The 21,942-nt window shown below is 40.8% G+C and overlaps 1 protein-coding gene across 23 annotated transcripts in view; it reads left to right on the top strand.

Moving 5' to 3' along the window:
- Positions 1-1,372: 1,372 nt before the first annotated feature.
- mycbp2 (MYC binding protein 2) overlaps positions 1,373-21,942 on the top strand; it is a 68,558-nt gene continuing 47,988 nt past the window's right edge. For 15 of the 23 annotated variants that reach the window (XM_034886387.1, XM_034886383.1, XM_034886401.1 and 12 more), the window contains exons 1-16: positions 1,374-2,099; positions 4,316-4,391; positions 10,466-10,678; positions 11,775-11,928; positions 12,198-12,394; positions 13,325-13,567; positions 14,150-14,221; positions 14,610-14,706; positions 14,844-14,917; positions 17,193-17,331; positions 17,525-17,601; positions 19,196-19,400; positions 19,525-19,689; positions 19,882-20,040; positions 20,159-20,363; positions 20,450-20,595. In XM_034886387.1, the coding sequence (XP_034742278.1) occupies positions 1,828-2,099; positions 4,316-4,391; positions 10,466-10,678; positions 11,775-11,928; positions 12,198-12,394; positions 13,325-13,567; positions 14,150-14,221; positions 14,610-14,706; positions 14,844-14,917; positions 17,193-17,331; positions 17,525-17,601; positions 19,196-19,400; positions 19,525-19,689; positions 19,882-20,040; positions 20,159-20,363; positions 20,450-20,595 (2,494 nt within the window). In that variant the 5' untranslated portion in view covers positions 1,374-1,827. Of the gene's footprint in view, positions 2,100-4,315; positions 4,392-10,465; positions 10,679-11,774; positions 11,929-12,197; positions 12,395-13,324; positions 13,568-14,149; positions 14,222-14,609; positions 14,707-14,843; positions 14,918-17,192; positions 17,332-17,524; positions 17,602-19,195; positions 19,401-19,524; positions 19,690-19,881; positions 20,041-20,158; positions 20,364-20,449; positions 20,596-21,942 lie in introns of all 23 variants that reach the window. The other 8 variants (XM_034886381.1, XM_034886386.1, XM_034886385.1 and 5 more) reach the window with 3 other exon arrangements.

Raw genomic sequence — 21,942 nt, 5'->3', positions numbered from 1 at the left:
ACCGTGCAATTCTTAGGCATCGATAAAGACATTTTCGATGCATCTGCTATCTTGCCAACTGTGAACCACATCATGTATATTAATAAAAATTAGCATATTATGCTGCAGCTAGATTAAAAGAGTATGTTAGGCCTCAGCTGGGGCCTGATCAGTGAAGAAGACCACTGTAGGCTACCACTTATCTAATCAAAGGATGGCTGCAATTGTTGTTCAAAACTTCACTTGAGTCAAGACATCATGAGTTGTTTGAGAAGGTAAATGAGAGAGCAAATGATAACATTTCACAGTTTTGCAGTGGTCACTGGAGAGGGAAGTGCAATACTGTTGTATTTTAAAAAGTTAAAAACAATGTTCTGTAAACAATGTATTTCTGTTTTATGTAGGCCTGTATTCTGCCGCCAGATTGATCCAATACTGATAGCCTTAACTAGCATTCCACTACTTAACACTAACCCAATCTTCTAAAAGTTGATAATCTGGTCTGGCATTTAACATATAGAAAGAAGCCTTTTGCTTCACAACCGGAAGTAACCTTCTGTATCCGAACCCCCTGCTGTCTTAAACTAGGCTAAGACAATAGAATGCTGATTAACTGTATTTTTGTTAGAATTTCTCATTTACATGATAGAACCTTTTGATCTGTGTCAGGGAGAAACCCCCAATGTCCATGTTAGAGGTGTGACCCCTACTTTTCTCAGGCAGCAAAGACAGCCACTGAGATGCCCTCAACATATTACCATGCCAACGACGGACCAATGACAATGGGTCACCTGGTATACACCTGGTGAATAGGAACCGCCCCCAGGTGCAGGGAATGTAATGATTCCGGGCTGTTCGCAATGTCTCTGAAGAGGGACGTGTTGTCAGACCACTGTCAGCTACTGTGGTGTTTTGTCTTATTGTCTTTGTCATATCATCTTCATCATGCTATTTCATTAAACTTTTTGTTAATTCTCAATTGGACCTCCAGCCTCTCAAAGAACACGTGATACTTAGTTTTTTTTAACATTGAGATATTTATGGAACAGTTGTAAATGGATTGTAAATGATAATAGCAGAGAATAAATTATGAGCTATAAAGTCAACAAGTCTCAACAAAATGTAACACTGTTTTTAAAGGTCAACCTGGAACTTCAGTGTTTTTTTCTGCGGGCAACACAGCATTTAATCGCTTTAAAAGTATTTAAGTGTGAGAATTTTAGATCAAACTGGGAGGGGCCCTGAATTATCTACCAATCACGCGTTATATCCCTTCTACGATTGCTGATATGTGTTCAGAAATTACCAAAGGCTGCATATACCGGGACGTAATTGATCATAATCTATGATAGCATCGCCCAGTTTTACTCGTATGAAAATATCCCGGCATGCTAGCGACGCAACACTCAGCCAGGGAGGGGAGGGATGATGGAGCTAAGATGGCAGCCCAACTGAGGGTGCTGCCTCTCTGGGGTCAAGAAATATTCAAGGAACGTATGAAACCAAAACACGAAAAAGCGTTTTTTGGAAATTAACGTTGCCGCTTCTGGTATTTTACAAGAACATTTGTAATGGCTTGAGGATATATATTTTCAGGAGACAAGCACCGCGTTGACGCTGTGGCCGGGATCGGAAGACCGTACGTTGTAGTTGTACCACCAGATAGACTACAATTTGCGCTTATATTAACTGGGGACCGTGGATGCTAATTGTGGTATTTCTGCTACCTGCAATGGACAAATAATGTGACATGAGCCGGATTTTACGACTACTGGATTGCATGTGACGGATATTTATTGTCTACATTGTGGTATCTTTTGTGTGATATATGAATTGTTCTCCTAAACGATGATGTGTGCTGCTGTGGCAGCGGCCGCCGGTGGAGGGATTCTGCCTTCCTCATCGCCGTCGATGGGGCTGGGTGTCAGGGTCATTTCTGGAGCAGGAGCCGATCACTCCACCATCGGTCCAGGAATGGGTTCTTGTCCAACTCCTGGAGCCCAGTCGGATTGTCGGACTCGGTACCAGCTTTTACTGTCAGGGCGAGCTCTGGCCGAGAGATACAGACGGATCTATACCACCGCTATCAATGATAAAGAGCAAGGGATAAATCAAGGAAGGTGAGTGAATATCGCAGAGGCTGGTCTGTCATTTGTGGGGCTAACTGAGCTAACGAGAGTAGGCTAACATTATCCCTTGCCTAGCGGTAACGTTACATCGGTTAACATCAGCTACATCTAAGTTAATTGGGATTTATGGATATTGAGGTGGTCGAAATTTGCCATACAAGTTGTTTAACTAAAAACAATGTACCAGAAGCTCCATAATGTGGGTGCACCCCCTTGAAGGGGTCTGCTTGCTATGTAGCATTTTGGGTTCGAGTTCCCTAGCTTGCAGCTAGCTAAGCTAACGTTAGTTCACCCTCGCTCGAGTTGTTTGCATCCCGTGTCCTCGGGACATGTTGTCGCCAAAACATTGACACATTGTCACTGAATTTAAGCATTACCCACCTGGGCCATAACAACTGGAAACAATGCCTTCTCGGCTTATATCCGAAATCAATTTGTTTTGAGGAATAGCCAGCGAAATGTAAACAAACCCACTGCTCGTGTAATACTTTAATTTTGTTAAGCATTTTTTATCACTCGCTTGCGTTGTCAGCATATATTCTACTTTACCAAACGTTAGTCATTTGATATAATTTGATGTAGTGAGCTGTGTGTATCTAGGCCCAATGGCGTCACTGTTTCGATTGCTAGCTAGCTAACGTTTACTAACGTTGGAGCATCAGCCTTCCCCAGGTTATCTTAACGTAACGTAGCGCTAAACCCGGCGGTTTATTTGTCAGGAAACCTGGAGCTGATAATCACCACATTTAAACACAAAATAAATAGAGCAAATTTCTCTCTTACACAACATGGCCTAAAACATTAACGTTAGCTAGATAGGTATGGGTGTGAATGTGTTAGGAATTGAATGAACTCATTTGCTTTTCTGGCATAAGCGAGTAATACAGTTACGTCATTCAATCAGTCAGATTGTAGACTGAGTAGCTGGATCATTGCAGCACCCTTCCTCACAAACTGAATTGTTATTCTCACATTCCTCTCCATGCAATACCTGCTTTAAGCATGGGGCAATATTCGGTTGAAGTGTCTTTCCCCTTGCCGGATTAATAAAGTATACACATTACATTAACATGCTGTTTTTATAACCAACTTCTGAATTTATAGGTCTATACAAATGAACCAAAAAACAACAACAATTATTGTTTCAACCTATCCATGTTGTTGTTTTGAACTACCATCTTATGTGACGTTTATCTCAATTTGTTTATCTTATTGTGAAATATGTTGCTTGTATTGTAAGGTGCAGATTGTACTCAAGAGATTCACACCTGTTTTAGCACCTTAAAGCTCGAACCAGTTAGTATTTTTTCTCTCTTGTGGATTTGCTGATATTTACATAACATTGAAAATATCAGATAGACATTTTTGTCGGACTGATTTTAGTTTGTGATTTTCATGAGTAGTCTAATAATACCAAGCGTGTCACTGTGTGCTCAACGGGTTGCAGACTTTGAAGCTACTTTTCTTTGATGAAAAGCTATTAGAAATCAATATTGAGCTGCACTCTTTTTGTAATAGAACAGAATTTCCTAGTGAAACAAAACATAAAATATGTATAGTTGAGTCTTTCTATCAACCCGTTTAAAACAGGCAATTTAAGATGTATGGCTTTTCTGCATTTAGTAGTGAGTAATACGTTTTTACTTATTCTTGCAGTGGCTTTCTTTTCTTAGTAATAGTAATTCTAATTTTGGTTCTATCACTTGTCGTGGGCCACCTGTTTTAAAATAGATCATAAAAAGCCAAAGCAAAACATGAATTTCATAGAGAGTTCAAAAGCATCAACAAGGGAATTTCTACAGAACCAAACTCCTGCGTGTTTTGTCAAGACAAGTGACGCTGAATCTGGTGACACCTGCTACACACATCTGAATGGTATACTGAAATAAACTTTGCCAGCTGTATAAGATGAAGATGTAGGCTGAAAGTAAAAGGGAGATTGCCGTTAAAGACACCTGAAATAGATTCAAGATTTTACTGGCTGTTCTTAACAAGTGAAAGGATGAATGATTTGTTTTTTTCTTGCTGGTTTAAGGTGTTGACGACAAGGCTTTACATCCCATTTACCTCTCATTCTCATGTTTGTAATAAAGATTTTGATCAGATGAACCAATATGTCTTAAATGTTATGCTATGTGTTTGAGTGTAAGCATTGCCCAAGCACACAATATATTTTGCAATACTGAGTAATCACTATATGGTTTCAGGGGTAAAAAGGCTTTAAGTAAGAAGAAACTGAAAAGGCGACAGAGGGTCAAGTCAAAAGTCAAATCAAGAACAAAGGTAAGATATGCATTGTCTGACAATTGTTACACAATATTACACTTGTTCTTCTATGTGATGCTACTAATTGCTGTATTTATATGTTGACATTTTTAATAAATATGTTCAGGGGGCTTGTAAAAGCAAGGCTACATTGTAAAATGTCCCCTGTTTTTAAACAGCTACAATATTTGTAAAATATGCCTCTCGGTAGATACAAAATACACACCGCCACATAATGTTAATAGTTGCAGTGTTAAATCACAAATAGGCTCAACATTTATTAGTGGGGCATAGTCATAGTTAACAATCACATTACTGCTTAAACATTTTTATTTAAATATTTACATGTAGTATTTTGTGTTTTCTGTTTATATTAATTAGAACATCGTGACTTAATTTGCAACTGTCACAGCCTCAGGTTTGTCTGATAAATCCTTGCAGCTGGTTTTACTCCCTACTGTATTAAATTAAAAGATTGAGGGTAAGATTCAAGATAAGGTAAGATTCTTTGAAATCCTGAAGGTGTTTGGCAGAATCAGTATTGTCATTGGCTGTGGCTGGTCCGGTGCCAGAAAGCCCATCCACACATGGAGAGGTGGATAGACAGAAAGCGAGACACATGGGAGTGGTTCTGGCTAGTGCATGATGGCCTGTTGCCGAGCGACCTAATGTGTTCCACGTCTCCACAGCAACAGTTGCCTACCTCCTTCATCAAAAAAGGGAACCTAGTCTGTATCAGTGGATGCTGTTGTGTTTTTGTTTCTACCGGTAGCCTTTGCTTGGACAACATAAATTAACTAGTTATCTTCAAAAACAGAAATATTAAAATTATGATAACAAAATATACTCCGATTATATTTACTAATTTCCTTGCCACTTACCTTGAAGAAAGAGAGCGTAGCCTGCTCTGTGGTTGGTCTGTAATATTATTAGCCAGTGTTTGGGCTTAATTTTATTACACTGATTTGTTTTCCAGCTACTTGGCAGGCAAAGGCAAGAGAGATTAATGTGATAGTACCATAGAAGGACAGAGGTTCTACTGCTTTGTCATCTTTCACCTCAAATCTATTCCAGACAGGAAATACAAAGTAGAGTGTGCTCGTCAGCTAATGCTCTTCAGGTTGACTTGTTCAGTGAGTGAATGTTCTCCTGGATCAGCAGAAGATCTTCTATAGAGACCGAGAATGGAAAAGACTGGCAAGCAGAAAGGCAGGCAGGCATAAAAACGTGGGTAGTTACACAGGCTGTGATGCTGTATTTGTATGTGTTGTGCTCACTCTTGCTCTGTCACGCCTCTCTCACAGGCATCAGACAAGAGTGTGGTTTGAAAAAGCCTCTTCTCCCCGTTTGTCTGCTTCTGTGCTGAAAAGCATGTAAAAGGGGAGTCAGAGCAAAAGACAGAGTATAAACACTTGTCATCCTAATGAAGATGGTGATGTAATGTCTTGTGCACAAGCAGATGAATAATGTGTTTATAACTGTAATTATAATGACTACTTAATGGTCCAAAATGATACATTCAATACAATAATAGCAGAAAACTTGATCATATCTAAATGATATTATCAACAACCCACCTAGCAGCTAAAACCAGTTACAAACCCAATTCCAAAAAAGTCGGGACACTGTACAAATTGTGAGTAAAAAAGGAATGGAATAATTTACAAATCTTATAAACTTATATTGTATTCACAATATAATATAGATAACATATCAAATGTTGAAAGTGAGACATTTTGAAATGTAATGCCAAATATTGGCTCATTTTGGATTTCATGAGAGCTACACATTCCAAAAAAGTTGAGACAGGTAGCAATAAGAGGCTGGAAAAGTTCATACAGTATAAGGAACAGCTGGAGGACCAATTGGTAACTCATTAGGTCAATTGGCAACATGATTGGTTATAAAAAGAGCCTCTCAGCGTGGTAGTGTCTCTTAGAAGTCAAAATGGGCAGAGGATCACCAATTCCCCCAATGCTGCGCCAAAAAATAGTGGAGCAATATCGGAAAGGAGTTTCTCAGAGAAAAATTGCAAGGAGTTTGAAGTTATCATCATTTACAGTGCATAATATCATCCAATGATTCAGAGAATCTGGAACAATCTCTTTGCGTAAGAGTCAAGGCCGGAAAACCATACTGGATTCCTGTGATCTTCGGGCCCTTAGACGGCACTGCATCACATACAGGAATGTTACTATAATGGACATCACAACATGGGCTCAGGAATACTTCCAGAAACCATTGTTGGTGAACACAATCCACCGTGCCATTCGCTGTTGCTGGCTAAAACTCTATAGGTCAAAAAAGAAGCCATATCTAATCAGGATCCAGAAGCGCAGGCGTTTTCTCTGGGCCAAGGCTAATTTAAAATGAACTGTGGCAAAGTGGAAAACTGTTCTGTGGTCAAACAAATCAAAATTTGAAGTTTGTTTTGGAAAACTGGGACGCCATGTCATCCGGACTAAAGAGGACAAGGACAACCCGCGTTGTTATCAGCGCTCTGTTCAGAAGCCTGCATCTCTGATGGTATGGGGTTGCATGAGTGCGTGTCGCATGGGCAGCTTACACATCTGGAAAGGCACCATCAATGCTGAAAGGTATATCCAAGTTCTGGCACAGCATATGCTCCCATTATGACGTTGTTACTTTCAGGGAAGACCTTTCATTTTCCAACATGACAATGCCAGACCAAATACTGCATCAATTACACCATCATGGCTGAGTAGAAGAAGGATCTGGGTACTGAAATGGCCAGCCTGTAGTCCAGATCTTTCACCCATAGAAAACATTTGGCAAATCATAAAGAGGAAGACGCAACAAAGAAGACCTAAGACAGTTAAGCAACTAGAAGCCTGTATTGGACAAGAATAAGACAACTTTCCTATTCCTATACTTGAGCAACTTGTCTCCTCAGTCCCCAGATGTTTGCCAAGCGTTACAAAAATGAAGGAGGATATGAAGGAGAACATAATGTGGATTAGATAGGAAAATATATTTGTCAATCAAGTAAAATTGTAAAAAAATAATTAAAATGGTGAGAGTAACTACAAATTAAAAAGAATCGATTGGATTTAAATGAATTGCTGTTGTTAAGTATGAGTAATAGTAGTAGCCCCAGTTCTTGCCTCTCACGTATTAGCATTAGTGTTTCACTCGAGTCACAGCGCTAAGCATCAGTTTATCTGAAAGATAAATAAACAGCGATTGACCCATCTGATAGGGTGGTGCAAACGAACAATCACTCAGCTTGAGCCTCTGCTTTGAAAGACAGCCTTTTTCTTCTTTTTCCATAAAACCAGCAGTCTAAAACGTGTAGCTGTCTGCGGTCAGGGACTCTATACCGGCCTTCTATAAAGCTTTTAGATGGCCATTAAATCATCGGTGAACTGCAGACAATAACACAAGAGAAAACCATCAGATGAGCAGCATGTGTGGGTTATGGCCTGGTGCTATTACAAAGCGATAACAAACCATAAAACATCAGCACATCTTTGTGCTTTGCATATTTGTTTCTGCTTTTGCTAATGTGTATCATGAGATAGCTTGAAAGTGTCCCTTTCAATGACAAGATTCTGATGATGTGTTCAGTTTTAAATTGGGAACTGTCTGCTGTAGTGAAACCTGTCAAATCAAATTCTAAGCTTGTTCATGCTGTATTTGGGTCTCCACTCCACCCTTTTGTTTTGCAGTCATGTCCCAAGAAACTCATTTTCTCTTACTTTATGGGTTTAGGTTATTGTAGCATCTTTGTGTTTCCAGGAAAAGTGCTCCTTTGTGAATTCTGTCCAGTCACTTGGTCACAAACGCTACTCTCACAGCAAGGCAGAGACCAGTAGACCGTACTTTTAGATGAGTGGAGAGCTAATACCCTCCCCACTGGTTTGAGCTGAGAATGAATGACCTTTCTCCCCAAATAGATGACATCACCCTCTAAGATTGTGATGCCAAAAGCGCAACGCTGCAAGAGAGGCACATCGATCACTAGGATTCTCTAGAGGTTGCCTCAGGACTGTATGTAGTTACAAAAGCCTTGCTTCGTGGGATGGAGAGAGCTTATCAATTAGTTACTTTATCAAGTTTGTCTGATCATGATGCCAGTTTGAATTTAAGCACTTAAGCTTTGCTGTAATGATTTTATTGTACTTCATTTCTTGTTCTACATCACTTATATTTAAACGAGGGTAGACTCACAACGTGCAAGTGTTACTTCTAGTGATGAACCTTTAGACCCCAAATTTGTATTAGCCCAAAACTAAAATACATCCAATTCGTTTATAGTCCGTGTGAAACATGCAGACAGACTATCTTTATCTTTAGACCCTCAATTCGGATAAGGAACAACCCCACAGAAAATCATTATTAGGGGAAAACATCTAAAGATTAGCTCAAATTGGCCATGCTGGTTAATCAGTTGTCATTTGCCTGCCTTCTTATCTACTAAAACAAAATCAACTGTTTCATTTTTATCTCATTGCTTGTTTTATAGTAAATTTTTGGTAGATTAGATCTCAGATTTAGATTCCTCCTAAATAAGTATTTTACCGCTGGACGGAGTTTTACTTTCACAAAACTAGGCTGTCTATGCAGTACAATGTGGCAAAATACATGTCCAGAAACTGCGAAACGAAGCTGTGAAATTCACTTTTGCTCAAAAGGTAGACACCTACGGACCAACAAACTCTCCCACTGTGAGCACGTCAAATAAAGCAGTTGTGTATTAGATGCCTATCTAATACACAACCACATTGTTATAATACAAAGCTGGTTATAAATCGACAAAGTATTCCTTTAAGTATAATTTGAACACAACTCGTTTTTTTCAGCATTGGTTATATTAAATGTCGGGTAAGCCATTTTGTAAGTGAAAGCAGTGAAAGCTGTGTTGAGCTGATCTTGAAATGGGTAAACACTTGCCGGGGGCATTGTACAAAAGTACGATTTCTTAGGAGTCAAAGCAAAAGGAGGAGTCATTTTAATGCCACAAATGTGTCACTGACTTAACATGAGGATGCCACCAACCATGTAAACACTAACTGTGCTCAACTGAGGTCTTACACCCCCAACCTATAGCAGTTATATTACTTTAAATGAAATGGAAAGGCTAACATCGCCCAATGTCCCTACGGTTTAGGAACCTACACTTACCTTTTACCTTTGGGGTGGCTGTGGTCCAGTGGTAGAGTGGTCGCCAGCCAACTGGAAGGTTGGTGGTTTGATCCCTGGCCCTGCAGTCCCATGTTGTGCCAAGTGTCCTGGGGCAACTTTCCTTGTAAAGCCAGGATGTGTAAATACATACAGAGATAAAAAATGTACTAAATGTACTTATTATTATTATTTTTTAAACAATAACTTGCACTACCGACTTGGTAAAAAATCTTCAAAACACAAGGAATTAAAATTCCAGGATACAATGTACAGTATATAGCATATACAGAATTTAAGAATGTGGCCAGTTTGGATCAGTGGGTAGAGCAGGTGCACATATACCGACGGGTTTATGCCTCGATGCAGAGGTCCAGGGTTTCTGATCCGACCTGTGATGATTCCTGCATTTCTTCCTCTCTCTCTTTCTCTCTCCCCTTTTTCACCTAGCTGTCCTATCAAAATAAAGACGTAAATGGCAAATTTTTTTATTAATTAGCTCAGCCCTTGTTGTGATACAAGATCCAGCTTTTTGAGTCGGTATCTTCCCGATATCAGTATTGGATCAGTCAATCCCTGTTCCTTACAATAAGACATACCCCTAAAGGGGCGGCTGTGGCTCAGTGGTAGAGCGGTTGCATGCCAATCGGAAGGTTGGTGGTTCGATCCCCGCCCCTGCAGTCATTGTTGAAGTGTCCTTGGGCAAGACACTGAACCCCGAGTTGCCCCCGGTGCTGCGCATCGGATTGTGAATGTGTGTGAATGTTTATCTGATGAGCAGATGGCACCTTGTACGGCAGCCCCGGCCACAGTGTATGAATGTGTGTGAATGGTGAATGTTTCCTGTAGATTTGAGCGCTTTGAGCAGTTGTTAAGACTGGAAAAGTGCTATATAAATTTACAAATGATATCATACTTGCTAACCAGCTCCATTCTCTGTTGTTCCACAGGCCGAGAGTCTAGATGGAGCCCTCTGCGTGCCGGACATCAAGCTGCACAGCAACCCTTCCGCGTTCAATGTTTATTGCAACGTGCGGCACTGTGTGCTGGACTGGCAGCAAAGAGAGGCCTCCCTTGTGCTGGCATCCAGGAGCTCGGTGCAGAGCGACTCAGACAGTGAGGAGGAGGAAGAGTATCGCGAGCCAGCCGTGAAGCTGCCAAAGGTATGAACAGGCAGTGTTATTGGCTGCTGATGTGGTGGTGGCGGCAGCGCTTGGTATCAAGATGAGAGCCAACCTGTGGTCTTTATCCAAGGGATGCAACAATCCTTCATCTCCCTGGGCTTATGTGTATGGTTCATCCATTTTATTGTTGTGATAATTTGAGTCAATTTACCGGAGGTTTGATACACCCATCCTATGAGGATGACTATCTCTGCTCTGTTGAAGAAAAGTAGTGGCAAGCCATGCTGGACAGATAACGCCAAAGCATCTAAGAGGCAGTGTGTCAAAGGATTTGGGTTCTATGGCATAATGGCAGAAGTAAAGGATAATTTGCGTTTGCTCACTTTGTAAAAGGTAACAAATCTGAGGAATCACTTGTTAGTTTGACATTCAAGTCAGGCAGCAGGGGCACTGTAAATGAGCAATTGTACAATGTAGTTTAGGATTAGGCTCTAGAGATGCCCTCTAATTAACTAAATTGTGCCCCACTTTTCTGTGTGTGTGTGTGTGTGTGTGTGTGAGTGTTGTGTGTGTGTTATCTTATTTACTTTTTCTCTGTATATGCGGATGCTTTCATTTTACTGTTTCAAAACAAATTCTACACTGAAACAGGAGGGAACATTGGAGAATAATTTGATTGACTAACTAGCCATACTGAGAGTAGGAGAATGGCATCCTTTGCTAGCCTCTCTTCTCTTGTGGGTCTGGTCTGTCGTACAAAATGTCAATAATGGATGTTGAAGTCAGCGGTAGGAACTGTACATGCTGTAAGCCCCCAGCTAAATGTAGGTTGTTTTACTGTTGGAAGATGATGCCTTACTATTACAAGAAAACATCCAGCCGATTCTTTTTGTCAATTTTATTTAAAATACTTATTTTAAAAAAAAGAAGAGTTTTTTTTAATCATCAATATTAACAAGTGTAAAAATGGAAAGTGATGGTTATTTTTAAAACAATTTGTCACAATGTCAATATGTTTCATTTTTATTTGCTGTACAAAGTGGCATCACAGCTTGGCTAGCTAGACTTAGGCTGTGGTATGAAAGCTTGGTGTTCATTACCTCATAGAAATGTGCTTCTTTCTTTGTGTGTGCAGATCATTGGCATTGGCCTGTGTGGGGTATTTGAGCTGATAAAAGAGACTCGGTTCTCTCACCCCTCACTGTGCCTGCGTAGCTTGCAGGCCTTGTTGGACATGCTACAGGGACAACAGCCTGAGGGCTTTCAGACTGAGCCTCCTGATGTGCTGGGTAAGGCTAAAAATTTGTGCATGTGTACAATCCAGTGCAGTATTAAATCTTTGTTTGTGAAGCTTAAAATGTTCCATTTTTATTTTCTCCTGTCACAGATACGTTGTTGCAATCTAATAATAATTTTTAGGCTGTAGTATTGAGTTGCTGTGTTGTATTGGACTGCAACATATTTCAATTAGTTTTGTTCAGCCTAATATACACACAGCACTCTCATGTATCAATTTTCACAAATGTCTAATCGGCCCACCACTTATATGCTTTTTCAGAGTCTCTTTTCCAGTTGTTGTTGGAGACCACGGTCCGGAGCACAGGGCCCAACGACCCGACAGGACAGGCCATCACTGCTCTGTCCTGCGCCTGCCTCTTCAGTCTCGTGGTGGCCTGGGGAGACACTGGCAAAATCTTGCAGGCTGTCTCTGCCATCCTCACCAACAACGGCAGCCATGCCTGCCAGACGATACAGGTAATTAACCAATTTAAACCAATTAGACTGCATTTGGCAATTTGTCTACGCAATTGTCTTATTTTTGTACTTATGACCTGTTCAGATGTATTCAATTGAAGCACAAGCTGGAATGACATTGTTCTTACATCCCCAAATAAACTTCAGTTTTTATGTTTAAACCACCTCCAACAGGAAGTGTACATTTCTGTTATCCATTTACTTTTTTTTTCATTCAGATTAGAAGAAATGCTTTAAATCACCAGAGTAAATCATTATAGAAGTATAAAGTAACCTCTGGCTCTCCCACGCATTTCCTTCCCTGAGCAGAGAGACTCAGGGCAGAGTCTAGACAGCACAAATTGAGTTTTGAAAAATGTCAAGCATCTCTGACTCTACCCTGCCTGCATTCTTACACCAATTAGCCGGTCTTCTGTTGGCTTTGATCTTTAGATTGTCCTCTCTCCTCTCTCTGTTTCTTTCTCTCAGATTTTGTTATTGTAACTTAGACAATAAACCCTTAATGGTATTGTGTGGGAAGTTTTGTGACTATAAAAATATTTCACCTTTACCTGCATACATAAAAAATTACTACACTTGGCCAAGGCTGCAGAGAGACTGTTCAGCCTCACACATTTATCCCCTGCAGACGTAGGCCTGTGTGTTTTTTTTCCCTGGTTCTTCATCTTTAAGCCATTGACTGGACTGTGAATCATCACAATGTGAAGTGTATTTGTTTGCATGTGTGTGAATGGCGAGATCAATGTGTGTGTCATAAAGGATGTAAGGAATGTGTGTTAAAAAATGCATTCTGGCAGAATGAGAAGAAGGTAAAGCCAGTTCCCACCTGGTGCATGGTCTACTTCACAAAATGCACCCCACTATGTCACATTAAAGGTTTGGAGTTCTGCTGAATTTCATCACTTTCAGTGTCTTCCTAAATCTCTCCAGGTGCCCACCATACTGAACGCCCTACAAAGGAGTGTACAGGCTGTCCTGGTGGGAAAGATTCAAATCCAGGATTGGTTTGGGAATGGCATCAAACGCGCGGCCCTGATGAACAAGTGGATCCTTAAAGAGGTTGCCATTGACGAGGATGAGCGCTGTCTTCTACAGACAGATGGCTCCTTCCTGTACTTGCTCTGCAAGGACGGACTCTATAAAGTGGGCTCTGGATACAGTGGCACTGTCAGGGTATGTAACACCCTAAGCTGCATGTTGTGACTGTGAAGTAGTAATCCTATATTGATGATATGTTGATTTGGTGATTTAGATGGGTTTAGGGGTTGAGAAAGGTTTTTAGGTACACCTAGCTAAACCTAATGCAGTCTAATACAGTCCTGCAATAAATTCTTTCCTTTCATTGAGATTATGATGTGAGATATTTGTTGAAATAAACGTTTTAGAGATGTTTTGGAGGAGGTAGTTTGTGGTGGTGTTCAACTGTATTCAAACAGATTTTTTTATTCTTTTTCCAACCCATTTATATCAATGTGGATAGGCTAAGTGACCAAAATGCTTCCAGCACCAGTAGTTTTGTGTTAGCAGTAGAAAACAATGCTACTAGACAGCCATAATACTGCTTTAAAACAGAATGCTCTTGCTTTAAATAGGTTGATTACTTAGACTGTAGTTAAATAAAAACGTTTTTGTGTTTTTCCGCCCACATTAAATGCCAGTGTTTGTAATTGTCTGCCAATGTTTCATTTGCTAAAATTACCTTAAGGTTTTTCAGTGTTTGTGGTTGTCTGCTTATGTGTTATCAATGCCACACAGGGCCACGTGTACAACTCCACGTCTCGTACCAGGAATCGAAAGGAGAAAAGATCATGGCTGGGCTTTGCTCAGGTATGTAGTGGAGCTTTCATCAAGATGCTCCTCACATACTGTACATTTTAGTGGAGTGGCTTTGAAAATGCTGTGAGTTTGTAAATAATTCAGGCCCCTTTAAACTAAAAATTGACTGTGACTTCAGTTATCTTGGTAATTTTAGTCAGTGCTTAGTTTGGTGTTGGACTCATGAATCTTAACAGCTGTAAACGTATTTGAAACTGCTGATGTGTTGTTCTTGATGACTGTGACAGAGAGTACATTTAAAAGTACTAATAACTTGTTTAAATATACTGTAATCTTCCTCATTATCAACAAAATGTCTAAGTAAGCTAAGCTAAGGCTTCAGTTAGGGATAGTCCTTAATGATGGTGGTTCAGCAGTAGTGTTTGTTTTGTGTCTTCAGGGCTACTTGTTGTATCGAGACACAAGTAACCACACTATGTCGGCCATCAAGATCAACCCTGAGACTTTGGAGCATGAGGGGACTGTCACCATGCCAGGTGTCAAGATCACACTTTTTTTTTTTTTTTTTACTCTTTTTGGCTTGTTTAAAAAAACTTCTCCTTCAAGTTAAGTTATCACAATTCCAACCAAGAAAATATTGCGTATATTCACTGTCACTTTTCTTCTCTTTTAGGTCAAAATTCAGATGGACAAAACATCATTTTCACAGACGGAGAGTACATCAACCAGATTGCAGCCTGCAAAGATGTAAGTTTAATCTTGCAGCTAAAACTCCTCATCACCATGAATATAATATGCATTGTCTCTCATAAGCTCTTCTTGATATACAGTGAGGAAAAAAACTATTTGATCCCCTGCTGATTTTGTACGTTTGCCCACTCAGCAAAGAGGAGTGGGACAGAATCCCTCCTGAGATGTGTGCAAACCTGGTGACCAACTACAAGAAACATATAACCTCTGTGATTGCCAACAAGGGTTTTGCCAACAAGTACTGGGTCATGTTTTGCAGAGGGGTCAAATACCTATTTCCCTCATTAAAATGCAAAACAATTTATAACACTTTTTTTCTCTCACTGTTCAAATAAATCTACCATTAAAATTATAGACTGACAATTTCATTGTCAGTGGGCAAATGTACTAAATCATCAGGGGATCAAATACTTTTTTCCCTCACTGTACATTTTTAAATGTAAAATTGTATCAGTATCAGTTGGGGGAATCCTTAGTGTTTTCAGAAAGTCTAAGAAACTTTGAAACGCAAAGGAATTTAGAAATGAAACTCACCTATACTGCCCATGTATGCTGGTAGCACGGTGGAAAGGAGATCAGTTTATTATTTACTTATGTGCATTTATCGTCTTATACACTTTCTGCAAGCAGTCCAGCATGTGTGTCAGGTTTAAAATACTTGAATAGTCATTGACTTAGTCTTCCAGAACCACACCACGTCATGGGCTGATGTGTTAATCTCAATCTCACAGAGAGGTGTTTGTCATCTTGTGTTGTCCATGTTTAAGACAATATTTGTACGTGGCTACACAAACTAGTGCTATTGAACCCTTTCCTGCTCATCATTATTCATCTTCTTCATATGGTACAACTGAGTAAACTGTGTTGTTTCCCTCATAAAAACAAATATTTTGTCAGTAGTAATAAAGGTAGTTGTTCCTCTTAAACTGACCTGGGAAGCATCCTATACTTCCCCTGCTGTAGAGGTCCCAGCCTCACTTTATATTTTATATGTGTGTGTGTGTGTGTGTGTGTGTGTGTGTGTGTGTGTGTGTGTGTGTGTGTGTGTGTGTGTGTGTGTGTGTGTGTGTGTGTGTGTGTGTGTGTGTGTGTGTGTGTGTGTGTGTGTGTGTGTGTGTGTGTGTGTGTGTGTGTGTGTGTGTGTGTGTGTGTGTGTGTGTGTGTGTGTGTGTGTGTGTGTGTGTGTGTGTGTGTGTGTGTGTGTGTGTGGCAGTGAGGGCAATGGCACCAGATGTGGGTATTCTCCAGAGAGCTTAGTCTCTCAAGCCATTAACTGCATAAGCACTTTGTAATGCAAGTGGGGGAAGGAGAAGATGTGAAATCCATATATCTGCCATTGCAGCAAGCCTGATAGCAGTTTCTAGGCTAATCAAGGGGGCAGGATACTGTATGGGGGGAGGGTGGGGGAGTCCTCAGAAGCTGCATGCATTTTTTTGGAGCAGCCAGCAACTGCAACCACAGCACAGACCACTTAACTGTTAAGAAAAACCATGGGAGACACACAATGAGGGGGTTTCAGATGCTGGGAAGATGAGGCAGAGGACGTGGTGGGTAAAATATAGCAGGTCAAGAGGATAGTCAGAATAAGAAGGTAACATGTAGGACGTAAAAGTCAAGGGATGGGTGTAGTACTGGCCAGAGCATAGAGGTGCTTATTTAATGATGTGAGTGGCTCTGCTCTGCAGGAATCAAAGCACAATGGATGAGTGTGTCATAATTACCACACAGTAGAAACCAGATCATCCCCATGCTACCTCTCATCTTTTTTTATATCGCTGTTGTCTACCAATTATTTCCTTTTTGTGTTCTTCTCTTTACTCTCTTGTAAATTGTCTTTTTTTAGCCACATCCCCTGCTGTCTGACTAACCCACATCTTTGGCAGTTGCCAGATGTGCCGCTGTAATGAGTAAAAGGGTGTGAGTTATAAATATATGTCACACACTTTATGGTGTATGTTATAAATGATACAGCTAAATGCTATTAACACTGACACGGCTGAGGTTTAAAGTTGCCAGTAACATTGAGAATAGTATGCACAGATTTTGTTTGTGCATACACGCCAAGCCACACCCTCGGTAGATTGATAAATCTTATCTTGTCACTCCCTGCCAGAAGACAAATCATCCCATTTGATTCTGATTGTTGCATTCAGTCAGGTGATGCCAGAATATTTATTTGTTTATTGTTAGATAAACTCTAAGTGCCACTGTAGCAGTGTTAAAGTTGTAAAACTAAACCGTGTTTCCTCCTTTTGGCCCCTAACTCCTACAGGATGGTTTTGTGGTGCGGATCTATACTATGAGCTCAGACCCGGCCCTGCAGCAGGAACTGCAGCTAAAGCTGGCAAGGAAATGTCTGCACGCCTGCGGCATCTCTCTATTTGACCTCGAGAAGGATCTGCACATCATAAGTAAGTGACAAAAAAATGTACTTATATCTGTATGAGGCTGTGGATATTATGCATACATACACCTACGGCAGGTGTTCCATACTACGTGTGTGTCTACTAGGTTGTAAATGTGTCACATTTTATCCAAAACACAGAACACAAGGAACAACCGTGTATTGTGTATTTGGCTCTAAATAGTATGTTTTTCTCCTAGGCACAGGCTTTGATGAAGAGGCAGCATTGCTTGGAGCAGGCCGGGAGTTTGCTTTGATGAAAACTGCTTCAGGAAAGGTGAGAGTGAAAAATCTTCTCTGGTGCCTAAAATGTTTAACAAAAATTTAAGTTGGAACACATCCAACCGCTGAGCTTTAACTGATTTTGTCTTGCTAATGACAGCCCAGGTGAGCCTGGGGAAAAAGCTCTAAACTAATTGTGTTTCTGCATGCCTTTTTTTCCTTCTTTGTCACACTGGCCACATGAAGCCCATTGTACAAAAATAACATTCCCCTTGTTCATAACATCTGCATGTAGTTGGCTATAGTCAGATTTCCCCAGGATCAGGCTATATTAAAGCATACCAATAAGACATGTATTTTAGTTTGGGACATATTGGGTGGCCCTAAGCTTAATTGCCTTTTAAATAAAAGAGAATGAGGGAGCTGTGTTTGGATGGTGTTTTTGGATGTCTCGTTGACTTTGCACTTTTTATTGTGCTCTGAACCCAACTCTTGTTATTTGCTTTATGCACGCTAAGCTGATACAGTGATATCTCTGCCTAAATAACTGGAATAGTATATTTCACCCAGCTAAGCAGTAGGTCTGACCTAAAGTATAATGTCCACTTTCTCCAGGACCCACTGGAAGTAAAGCTTTCTGTGTTTGTGAACTTGTTTAAGAGTAGAAACACAAACATAAAATAACACATATGAAGACATTTTAATGTCGGTAGTAATCATATAGTAACGGCATAGATGTTTTGTTTGTGTCTGTATTCAGACAAATCAACTCAGAATACAACTTGACTCAGTGTTCTATTGCAGGGTCTGTAATCAAGCAAAGTAGGTCCAATCACAGTAGGGAAGCAGTGCCTTATTGAAGAAGATATTCCATATTTTTAAGCAGACTGTCTTTGTAAGATGAGAATGCTAACTATGAAGTTTGTGGAGGGTGTGGTTGTGTGTGTCTGTACTGTAGGTGTGGTGCACATGCCTCTTTTGTAGATAGCAGCCCAGGGCAGTTGCTTGTTGGAACCTAATTCCACAGCACATTTTTCTGCAGATTACCCTAACCCAGACTGGCTAGATGGGTAGAAATAGGCCAGTTGACCTGTATCTTGGCTCAAAGTTGACTCATCATTTTGGCTGGACAACATGCTAGATATGTGTTGTAGTGAAAAGAGTCAAAAGTCCAGTGTTTATAGTCAATAAATTACAGTTTGTTCTGTATGCAATGCTCTTGTGATTATGTAAATGGCAAAGTGAATGTCATATGATTTGAGTTATAAGCAAGCAGCAGCCTTGTACGTGTATTATCACAATATACCCATGTTGTTTGAATTGTTAAAATACTATAGACATGGGCCAAGCCCTGAAAATAACAGCATAATAAAAGCTATGCTTTAAAAACACAGATTCATCCATTTCACCAATAACACTGTGATGGTGCAGCTGAGATATTGGTTGTCACAGTGGGCTTCAGCAAATGATTTTGGGCTGTCTGCCAGAAAAAGTTACCCTGGCTAATCCTTCGACACAGCGTAGTCCAACAAAATGGATATACTGTAGATCCTTGACTCCTCATAAATGACCACTAACAAAACAGTTTCTTATTCCTGATCCTATTTCAAATTTAGTGTTAGATTTTCTATTCTCATTTTCCCTCGCAGATTTACTACACAGGAAAGTACCAGAGCCTGGGTATAAAGCAGGGTGGCCCATCGGCAGGGAAATGGGTGGAATTACCCGTTACAAAGTCTCCCAAGATTGTTCAGTTCTCAGTCGGCCATGATGGCTCTCATGCACTGCTAGTGGCCGAAGATGGAAGTGTGTTCTTTACAGGCTCTGCCAGCAAGGGAGAGGATGGCGAGTCCAGTAAGACAGTCTCAAACTATCGGCAAACATTCAACAATTTAATCTATTCTACTTTTTATTAAAAGCATAATCAAAGCCATTTCAGTTGAAGTACTGAAGGTGATGTATGTTATTTTCTTTACAGCTAAAAGTCGCAGACAGCCCAAGCCGTACAAGCCCAAGAAGATGATCAAATTAGAGACCAAGACAGCAGTGTATACAGCGTGTAACAATGGCAGCAGCAGCATTGTCACCAAGGATGGAGAGCTCTACATGTTTGGCAAAGATGCTATTTACAGTGACAGCACTTGTGAGTTGACAGGGACGAGGCTATTTCAAATTCTACACATGAGGAATTTCTATGAGATGTTTTTTTTCTTGTTATTGTCTACATTACGTTGATAAAGAGAGATTAAAGACTAGCTATGTACATCTATAAATATTTCTCTGTTGGAAACCATGTTAATCATGCTCTTTATTATCATTACTTTCTTGTCCTCAGGCCAGGTGACAGACCTGAAAGGTCAGTCTGTAACTCAGGTTGCCATGGGTAAGGCCCATACGTGTGTTCTGACCAAGAGTGGGGAAGTGTGGACATTTGGGGTGAATAACAAGGGCCAGTGTGGCAGAGACACCGGATCCATGAGCCAAGCAGGGAAAGGTAAGCAGATGGACAAACACAGACAAACTAATAGACATAACAAACTATATATTGGGTCTAACATTGCCATTGTATTACACTCAAACTGATGGCTTTCTTTTGTGTGTGTTTTTTGTAGCGTTTGGTGTAGAGAGCATGGCCACAGCTATGGATGAAGACCTTGAGGACGAGATAGAAGAGAAAGAAGAGAAGAGCATGATGTGCCAGCCAGGCATGCACAAGTGGAAGTTGGACCAGTGCATGGTCTGCACGGTGTGTGGAGACTGCACTGGCTACGGCGCCAGCTGTGTCAGCAGTGGACGGCCAGATAGAGTACCAGGAGGGTAAGAAGACACAATAACTGGAAGGGGGAAGGTGGTCATTACATTGTTGAAGTTACTTAATTGTTCTCTCTGTGTCTGTCAACTAGTATTTGTGGCTGCGGGTCTGGAGAGTCTGGCTGCTCAGCGTGTGGCTGTTGCAAAGCCTGTGCCAGGGAGCTGGATGGTCAAGAAGCCAGGCAGAGAGGCATCTTTGACGCTGTGAAGGAGATGATTCCACTGGACTTGCTGCTAGGTATGCCAACTAATATCTTATATAATTTCATGTTCCCCCTGTTTTGCTCATTAATATAATAATTACATTTCACCTGTGTCACCCTTAACATTGTTTACATTTTGCTTAAAGGTGCCCTGCCACACGTGTAGAGATGCACGATTGTGGCGCATATATATATATATATATATCTGAGAAAGCTCCTTCACTTGTTTTCAACAATAACTGATTGAGAGAGCTAGGGAGAGAGAGGGAGTGTGATGGACGTACATGCTACTCACAGAGTGACAGCTGACTCATTATGAATGGGTCCAGCACGAGTCAAATGGCGGGTCAGCGGAGTTATACACGTTGTGTGTATGAAATGTCTGTGTCGTCACTGCGCTGCAATTTTATGAACTACAATATTCTGGCCTTGGGTCACATCTCTCGCCCAGGTCCAGCAGGCTCCGTCTTACACGCTATTAGCCTACTCTACAAACTGAAGTTAGTTTAGTTGCATTCATTAACTTCTTCTGTGTTTTTTGCCATGGCCGCCGCGATAGCAGAGTTACCAGCGGAAACGGTACAAATACAGGTTTGCCTCAACAATGTACAGCTGTGTTGATAACAATTAAAACTGTGGACAAATGTCAGAAGTGTGGACCGTCGCCGCTGTGTCTCTCCGTGTTGTTTTGGAGCAGTGTGTGAGTGAATGGGGACGGGCCTGCGCGAAGAGTAAGATGAGAGATCAAAACACAGGCACGGCTTTACAGAAGAAATGAGTTATGTAACGCAAAATTAAACCATATCAATGTAAACAACATTGCTTCGTTCCTTTTGGAGAGGCAGAGGTTGCGAGGACGTTAGGTGCACCGGTGCGACCTGGCAAAAATAATACTTGCGCCCTAGAGCCTAGGGCGCAAGACTCTAAACCTTGAGACCGACGTATAACCGACTGCTTTCTGTTGTAAAATCTTCCTCACGGTACTCTATCCTCTGACTGTCGACATCTAGAAACTTGGTTACCTCGTTTCAAGAAGCCTGCAAGAAGACTCATTAATATTCAGTGAGCTAAGTTGCTTGACTCTAATTGGCTGACAGCTAGCCAGTGAGAGCCTGGCTATCAGTATCTTTTACCCAGCGCAATTGGGCGAGCTCATCAATAGGAAGGAGCTTAAGTAATAACAGTTTTGTCTGGCAGGGCACCTTTAAAACTACAGATGGTAAATTTGATAGGAATACGTTTTCTCATATTTGTTGAAACTGTCACTATTTCCTGACAGTAGTACATGAGACGGATTATCTGTGTCCTTCGGCACAGTGGAATCTTGCCATTAGGAGCACTAGGAGGACAAAGACGAAAGTGCTTTTTTCCCCCACAGATTA

This window comes from Etheostoma cragini, chromosome 11 (assembly GCF_013103735.1).
Source record: "Etheostoma cragini isolate CJK2018 chromosome 11, CSU_Ecrag_1.0, whole genome shotgun sequence".
NCBI lineage: Eukaryota > Metazoa > Chordata > Actinopteri > Perciformes > Percidae > Etheostoma > Etheostoma cragini.
The sequence above is the reverse complement of the archived record's forward strand: the minus strand, read 5'-3'. Positions and strand labels throughout refer to the sequence as shown.